The sequence below is a fragment of the Neolamprologus multifasciatus genome, chromosome 11, assembly GCF_963576455.1.
Source record: "Neolamprologus multifasciatus chromosome 11, fNeoMul1.2, whole genome shotgun sequence".
NCBI lineage: Eukaryota > Metazoa > Chordata > Actinopteri > Cichliformes > Cichlidae > Neolamprologus > Neolamprologus multifasciatus.
Window position 1 is genome coordinate 2,870,251 of NC_140449.1, and position 9,160 is coordinate 2,879,410.

General features: G+C 44.0%; 1 protein-coding gene across 5 annotated transcripts in view; it reads left to right on the top strand.

The window, feature by feature from the left end:
* Nucleotides 1-8,680, top strand: part of tcaim (T cell activation inhibitor, mitochondrial) — a 25,238-nt gene extending 16,558 nt beyond the window's left edge. For all 5 annotated transcript variants that reach the window (XM_085176725.1, XM_085176722.1, XM_085176724.1 and 2 more), the window contains 4 exons: nt 2,807-2,898; nt 2,981-3,213; nt 3,284-3,415; nt 6,644-8,680. In XM_085176725.1, coding sequence (XP_085032851.1) covers nt 2,807-2,898; nt 2,981-3,213; nt 3,284-3,415; nt 6,644-6,869 — 683 coding nt within the window. In that variant the 3' untranslated portion in view covers nt 6,870-8,680. The remainder of the gene's footprint in view (nt 1-2,806; nt 2,899-2,980; nt 3,214-3,283; nt 3,416-6,643) is intronic.
* The last annotated feature ends 480 nt before the right edge of the window (nt 8,681-9,160 follow it).

Consider the following 9,160-nt stretch of genomic DNA (forward strand, 5'->3'; position numbering starts at 1 on the left):
TCAGGCATGCCTACACGAACATAAGGGGGCAAAATTGGACTAACCTTCCACCTCATTGATTTTGAAGGTGTCTTTGAACTCAGCCTTCTGTAAGCAGCTCTCCTCGAAATCTGTGCACTTGGTAACTAACTGGGTTAAATGTAGTGGCTCTGAAAATTAGGCCCCAAGCATCTGTTAGTTTCTAAGAGTAGTAACCTATAAGAAGCCTTTGAGTGATGTTGATGTGATGACTGCAGGTTTCCAACCTTATAAACAGGACATTTGTACAATGACTGAAACCAGCACCACTGAAGGAACAATGGGCTGGGAGGTCAGTTCCTTCATCATTAATATGCAAATTCTCATGACCATTGATCAACAGCCACTGATCAATGGCCATGAGTCCCACTCACAGAGAGTTGGGGAATGGCTGTTTATAAGGCGGAAACCTGCAGTCAGCTGAGACTGAAAGAGTCATCGAATGAAACGTTTCTCCCACTGAAAACATCCAGATGAACAGAGTCCAATACGTGAACTATCTAAACTACCTGCTGTGAGCTAAACGGGCACATCGAGGCCTGAAGTGGACTCTGTGTCACGCTGATAGTAATCGTCTACCAGGAAAGCAACATCGCACTTTGTTCTCGGTTTTCTTCCTGCGTCACACCTTCTGAGATGGCGTCTGGCCTCCCCCGTTGTGACATTGAATCAGCTGATCTCTAGCCCACCCCCCCCTGTCACCATACTTCACCATGGTTTAAAACAAAATTGAAACTTTAAAAGAACTTCATCACATTTTTGTTACATTTTTGTTACATTTTTGTTATACTTCATGCCTCATTCAGTTAATGCTGCTGTACTTCAGCAGTGTTTATCGTTACCTCACTCACATGAACTTTGGACTGGAGATCATTCACATGAGCCAAATAAATTGAACACAGAGTCATGACATTTAGTTTTGATTCCTACATGATCTCGTTTTAACTCACTACATTAGAACACTTTCCTCACTTCTTCTTTTTATAACGCTGTTTGACCACCTCACCTAGATCTCAGGTGGCTGAACCACCTCGACAGGCTCAGTCTGTCTGCAGGAACAGCGACACTTCACTTCACTTCACTCTGCAGGTCTTGATGCTCAATTCAGATTTTTTGATCAAATCTGATTTTTTTGTCTGCTCGTTCACACTACAAATAAAATGTGACAGCAAACACGCTCCAGTGTGAACGCTCAAAGCGGCCGCATTCGCAAAAGAAGACGTCACACACAACGCGCTCTGTTTAGACCCAGACCAACAGTATGTTTGACTGATGGTCTTAATATAAAGACTTCAGACTTTATGTTTCCCAAGTTTTGCTTTAAGTTATTTACATAATAATGTAAATAACCTGCAGTCAGGTTATTAGGTTATTTACATAATAATGTAAATAACCTAATAATGATCCTTATTGCTGTTTTAGAGGAGCGCTGCTTCAAAGGATAGTTGCAGATTTCTGTCAGAATCTGCAGATTATACAGAACAAATAAAATGTTCACGTTTCTCCAACGTTGTCTTCCCAACAGTTTCACTGGATGGACAGGAAGCGTTCACGATGTCTTCTCCGGCGCTGATAATTGGCGTCTGTCTTGTGTCGGTGACGTAAAAGATTTAATGTGACATGACCATCAAACAGCCGCTTTCTGAAACATCAGATATGTATCGGATTCAGCACCACATACGAAAGTGACCCAGATCAGATTTGAAAATATCGGATTTGTGCCGTTCACACTGTCACACCATGATCAGATAGATGGGTCACAGAGGGTCAGAAAAATCGGATTTGATGCGCTTTCGCCTGCAGTGTGAACGTAGCCTCTCCAACGAGTGAGCTCCTCCCTCTGTCTGGAAGGCACAGCCCAGCCACTCTTCAAAGGAGACTAGTTTCTGACACTTATATCTTATATCAGCCTCGTTCTTTTAGAGCTTGTGACCGACGATAGGAACTGTCTGTCAGTCTTGTGTTCCACTCAAGTTCCCCAACCTGTAGGGGAACAATTCAGGGGTTTCTTGGCCGGGCACATCTAGGAATAGCGACACGGTTCCCTCCTCCTGTGGGCTCACCATCCACAGGAGGGCCGTAGGGGTTTGGTGCTTACTTGATTGGGTGGCAGGCAGAGGACCTGGCCCTCCAGTCCACGGCCTCCAAAACTGGCTTGTGGTTTGTTAATCAATATATAACTTGTTTTAAAATGACACACACACACACACCAAGGCCATCTTTGCCCGAACAGGCCACTCTGTACGACGTCTCAGTGAGGTCCTTTTTATCAGAATCATGTCAGAGATGATATTTTCTTATTAGTTGTGATGGTCAAACTTATAACTGGTTATATTCTGATCAGTTTCCAAGCAGTTAAGCATCACAATCACATTTATATTATGATTCTGTGCTGAGCAAATACAACGTAACCATAACGATGGGCTGGAGACACGTTTCTTATCCTTCACATCCTGATCTGTCGAATCATCCTCAAACTGCGTCACTCATTCATCAGTAAGACTCTGATGAATATCTTTGGTCATTAGAGATGATTTACTGTATTAAAGAACATAAACTCTTGTTTTAGCACGATTATTTCAATCAAACACTGTTTGACCAAACAAAGTCACGTCCTCCATCAGCGTGAGGTTGTCACATCGACCTCTGATGTGTTTTCAGACAGTGATCATATCCTAGAGACCTGTTTCTGTGGAAAGAGTGGGTATCTCATCATTTTGGGAGCGTTGCCACTGCGTCCAAGTGTAGATGTGTAGACCAGTTTTAACGCCCTCCGTCTTCTTACCAGGACATACGGTTGTGTTCGCCGACCAGTCGGGGATGAATGCCTCTGGACACGTCATGCTGGGAACCATGGATGTTCACCATCAGTGGACTAAAGTAATGCAGCTGTGGCTCTCCTGCTGCCATGTGTAGTCTCTGTGCTGCCTTTTGTTTCCTGACCCCTGCTGTGTGCCTCCAGCTTTTCGAGCAGCTGCCCGGCTATCGCAGCCTGCAGCAACAGACACACTGGCTGAAGGAGAGGATCAGCCTCCTCCTGGGTGGAACCCAAGTGGTGCACATGGACAGACTGGGACCAGTTCAGCCCATAGCTGAGCACTACAGCTCCCTAAACACCTTCCACAAGCGTCTAATGTCCCACCACCTCCGTCTGCACCCCCGGAGTCTGCAGGGCCTCACCATGTTGCTGGAAAAGTACGAAACCCTTTTAACCACCGACCATCACGAGCACGTGCAGTTGACTTAATGGTTGTGTCTCTTCCAGTGACCGCTCCAGCCCCAGTCTTCATGAGATGGGACACTTCATTATTCCCATCAAATGTGATCTTCCTGCACTACAGGTCTTCCTTCAGAACCACGCCCCTGAAGCCCGACGGCGCATCCAGCGCAAAAACCAGTGAGTGTGATGTAGTCTGTCTGTTTGCAGCTGTTTTTCTTTGAGGGGGTCTTTTTATATTTTAGATCATATTTAGTATTTTTCCTCTCTTACAAGATGCTAGCATGTTTGCAAAAACAATTTCAAAAACGTTGAAACGTTCACCACACCTACAACTGCCCAAGTTTAACTAGACTGTGTTGATTAAAATTACTAGTTTTTATTTTTAGTATATTCAGTCACTGTGTTTACTGTTAGAGTTTGAGATCTTGTTGCTTAATCAATCAGAATCAGAATACTTTATTAACCCTTTAAAGCCGGTCGGAGCGGCACGCTCTGTTTTGCGTAACTATTTTTAAATCCCGGTAGCTCTGCAACCACGTGAGCTAGCGCAATAATTTTTTTTGCATATGAAACCGGAGGAGTTGTACTTACATCTTATGCCATCAGCTTGTCCTCGGTCACAGTTTCCTTCCACATATAACTTTGCAAAAACTGCATAAAAAGCACTTGCAGCAACAAAAACATCATATTCCAGAAACACGCTTTGCAGATCCGATCAGCTGTTCGTAACACTTCCTACGTCCATCAGCGCGAGCTTTCGCATGTCCGCCATGACCTGCCCGAAACAGGAAGTGACGTCATTTCCGCGGAAATGTAGTTTTTTACTATCAGGGCCTCATGAGCCTATACTGGTGTTTTTAAAAGTTATGTTTGACTTTATGACTTTCTGTGTCATTTCTGGGATGCTTAGGACTCATATTGCACTGCTGGAAATAGTTTATTTTGATGCATATGCTGCTTTTTTGCAAATTTGCATCATAATATTTATTTTCGTTTTTCCTGCAGTATATAAAAATTGGTGTATTTCAAAAATAAAACTATGAAGACAAAATAAATTTCCTGTGGTGGGAAACTATTTTGTGCAACTTTTTTGTATTTACAGTTTTGAGGGATAAGCCTCTTAAATTTCTCTAACTAGAAATATATGTTAAAAAACAAAAACGATTTTCAATTTTTTTGTAGTTTATTGCACTTTTTTGCAATTTATGTAATTACTATGCACTTAATGCAGACATATTATTAAAATCTGGGCTATAATGGTTGTATTGATGTATAGCAACTTGAAATGCTCCCAAAAATGGCTCCACAGCATGTAAAAATATAATATAAGCTCTGGCGGACTTGGTTCTATGGTAGGTCTTAAAGGGTTAATACCGACGGAAATTATGTGGGTACAGTTGCTCCAGTAAAGTAACAAAAACCAACTAGACTATTTATCAACACAATATGTTAAGATGAGAGGAACAGCACAATATATACACGTCACCAGGTAATAAATATCAAGAACATTAGAGCAGAAAAGAGTGTAAACACGGTGTAACTACTGCAGTGTTCAGTGTGTTAGATGGAGGAGTTGTACGGGGAGCCACGGGCAGGAATGACTTCCTGTGTCGTTCAGTGGTGCATCATGGGTAATCTCAGTCTCTCACTGAGCGCGCTCGCTTGACTAGCCAGTACGTCATGCAGTGGGTGGGAGGTGTTGTCCATGATTGTCTTTATCTTGGACAACATCCGCCTCTCCAACACCACCCTAAGAGAGTCCAGCTCCGCCCCCACAGCATTACTGGCCTTGTGATCAGTTTATCGAGTCTGTTGGCGTCAGAGACCCTCAGCCTGCTCCCCCAGCATGCAACAGCGTAGAGGATCACACTGACTACAACAGACTCGTAGAAAATCCTGATCATTGTCCAGCAGATGTTGAAGGACCTCAGTCGCCTCAGAACATAGAGTCGACTCTGGCCCTTCCTGTAAAGTGCTGTGGTGTTTTAATGCAGTCCAGTTTATTGTCTGTGTGCACTCTGAGGCATTTATAGTCCTCCACAGTGTCCACACTGACCCCTGGATTGAAACAGGGGTCAAGTGTTTCCTTCCTTGGTCTTTGCCACGTTGAGCTGCAGATGATTCTGCTCACGTGACAAAGGAGTTGACCACAGCCCGGCGCTCTGTCCCATCATCCCTGCTGATGCATCCAACCACCGCAGAGTCATCAGGAAACCTCTGAAGATGGAGGTCTCTGTGCAGTGGCTGAAGTCTGTGGTGTAGAGGGTGAAGAGGAAGAGGACAGTCCCCTGTGGTGCCTCTGTGGTGCTGATTACTTTGTCAGACACACACTGTGGGAGACGCACATATTGTGGTCTTCCTGTCAGGTACTCAACAATCCAGGACACCAGTAAATGAATATGTGACGGCAGTGATCAGTCACAGTGCTGAAGCAGCTCTAGCAGAGTTCAATCATGGTAACACTAATACAAACTAATACAACAACATGTTCCTACCGTCGGTCACAAGCTCTAAAAGAATGAGGCTGATATAAGATATAAGTGTCAGAAACTAGTCTCCTTTGAAGAGTGGCTGGGCTGTGGCTTCCAGACAGAGGGAGGAGCTCACTCGTTGGAGAGGCTACGTTCACACTGCAGGCGAAAGCGCATCAAATCCGACTTTTCTGACCCTCTGTGACCCATCTATCCAATCATGGTGTGACAGTGTGAACGGCACAAATCCAATATTTTCAAATCTGATCTGGGTCACTTTCGTATGTGGTTCTGAATCCGATACATATCTGATGTTTTAGAAAGCTGCTGTTTGGTGGTCATGTCACATTAAATCTTTTACGTCACCGACACAAGACAGACGCCAATTATCAGCGCCGGAGAAGACATCGCGAACGCTTCCTGCCCATCCGGTGAACCTGCTGGGAAGACAACGTTGGAGAAACGTGAACATTTTATTTGTTCTGTATAATCTGCAGATTCTGACAGAAATCTGCAACTATCCTTTGAAGCAGCGCTCCTCTAAAACAGCAATAAGGATCATTATTAGGTTATTTACATTATTATGTAAATAACAAAATAACTTAAAGCAAAACTTGGGAAACATGAAGTCCGAAGTCTTTATATTAAGGTCATCAGTCAAACAATACTGTTGCTCTGGGTCTAAACAGAGCGCGTTGTGTGTGACGTCTTCTTTTGTGCATGCGGCCGCTTTGAGCGTTCACACTAGAGCGCGTTTGCTGTCACATTTTATTTGTAGTGTGAACGAGCAGACAAAAAAAATCTGATTTGATCAAAAAATCAGAATTGAGCATCAAGACCTGCAGAGTGAACGCAGCCTGAGAGTTTTGATATCTGTGCTGATTAAGAATCCTGTTCTGTATGTTGACTTTGTCACTCTCCTGTTTGTGTGCAGACTGCAGGCGGAGGAGGAGGCTGTGGTGAAGCTGTGTCTGGAGACTCTGTCTCTGAGGAGCTTGTCTAAGGAGCCCAGCGTCAGCCCGGCCCAGATGATCCGATGCTGTGAGAGACTGTTGGAGCAGCGCTCCCCCCACATGCAGGGCCTCCAGATCTGTGTTTCTCACTTCTACTCTGTCATGCAAGATGGAGACCTGTGTGTCCCCTGGGACTGGAAGAGCTGACCTCCACATTTACACGTTTTTGTCCATGTGTGACAACTACTTGATGCTGTTCAGCAGAAAATAAGCACATGTACTGGACATCACACAGACGTTTTTCTGCAAATGCTTTCTCAAGGAAATGTTTAGAGAACTCTAAGAGCACAAGTGAAGGAAACCTGCACAGCCTGCAACGTTCACCGGGCTGCACTTCAAAGTGATGTGTGACAAACGTATGACTTGTAGTGTAGACGTGGCTTAAAGCACAGAAGTTGTAACTATTTATTGCAATGAGTATGAAAAGTGATTTTTCACTTTGTAGAAATGTAAAGTCAGTTTCACAGGAGTCCAATAAAAACCTCTGTATGTGCTGCTGCCCTGCTTTTAAGGTGCTGCTAATCCAACGCGTCAGTCATCAGCAAGTGTGACAGAAAAACCTCGTCTCTGTTTAAAAAACAAACGACAACAACAAAAACAACCACATTTGTTTTGTGAAATTGCATCTCGTCACACAGACACACAAACCTGCAGGACACCGGCCCTCCAGGCCTGTCTCCCCAGATGTGACGTAATTAGTAATCCCGGAGGATTCCCATGATGCACTGGGAGTTTCTTCTTACACCTCTCTGCATCTCATGCAGTACTGTGTACATGTTCGTGTACCGGGTTAATGTCCAAACACACATTTTTCAAAATTAAACGACTTTTTGTTGTAGGTTTTGTCATTACATCTGTCACCATGGATGATAATCTGAAGTTATTTTTCCTTCACTCACAGTTGACCTCACAAACTCATGCTGTCAACATGTTTACAGCCAGCGCCGTGGCGCCGTGGCGCCGTGGCACCCTGGTTATGTTCATAAACCTTTGGCGGCGCACGTTTCTGTCCAACCTCTTAACACTCCTGTAGGTTTGCTGCTAAAGCCGTGTACTCAGCTTCACGGGTAGATAATGCAACAGTAGGTTGTTTTTGGGTTTTCCATGTAATCAATGACCATTTACAGCCAGACTTAAACAATAACTAGTTGTACATCAGTCTGTGACATCAGCTGTCCAATCAGCATCACTGTAAAACCTGAGTTCCTCGTTATCACATTTCCTGTAACACGTCTGTCTCAGATGCCCCCTCAGATATCTTAGTTCATGTTTTACTGCAGTCCGTTGGTCTTCAGTTGGTGGAGTACTGTGAAAGTTTACTGACTGTGGCCACATCGATCAGACGGCCCACTGCCTCTCTGCGTACTTCAGTTGTTGCTCACAGGGTGTCGGCCTAGCATTGCAGTCCTGCATGTTGAACCTTTCAAGTATTTCTTCCACACATTGTTTCTGTGACATTTTTACACATTTATCTCTCAGTTTACCCAAATCCTTCATTTTGAATTTTGCTGCTTTTCTTCACACCAGTCAGTTCACGTTTGTCGCTGGCAGCCATGATCAGGTCATCTACCCACATTATGGAAACCTTCACCTTCTTATTTCCTGCCATCTTTGTGTAAACACAACGGTCAGCAGAAGTTTCTCTCACTCAGATATTCATGTTCCAATTTCTGCCTGATTGTTTTCACCATTTTTAATTTGTGTCAGATTTCACGTCATGACCGTCTGATTGTATCATGAATACCTCACAATCCATCGGTGCAGCTTTAACATCCATCTCATGTAAGACGATGTTTTCTTGTGCTGCCTTTTGCACCAACGCCCTGACACCAGTCACGTCATGTGTCATGTTTCTTCATAATCTACACCCATCGTCTGACTCTATCCTTTAGCAACATATCGTGCCGTGTATTTTTCTGATCCGTCATCATTGTTTATGACTGCGAGCACCCATCTACCCCCCACTGTGGTTAAAGTAAGTGTGTTGTTGTGTCCTCTTCCATTGCACTGACCCATTGCTCTGAGTTTGGGGCCTGTTAGTGAGGACTTGATCCTCCCTCTCAGTAACATGTTCACTGAACTATCCAGGCTTGTTCCTCACTCTCCTGTGACCGGCTGCTCATCTCAGACGTGGTTACTGGGATCTGATCCAGAGTATCTCACATCAGTCTTTTCTCTGGTCTTGCTGCACCTGATGGCTCAGTAACCAGAGGCCTGAAGGGACTAAACAATCTTATATTACAACATAAGCAAACTGCTTTTACATGTAACGAACATTTCTGTTTAATTACATTTTAAATAATAGTAATAACAGTAGTGTTTGTTTTGACATTTCTTGACAGTTTTCTTTTACGTCCGCACCTACACGGGTGATTTTGAACACGCAGCTGTTTCATCCACGTAAACGGCGTTTCGAATCACCGAAAACTGAGATTTTT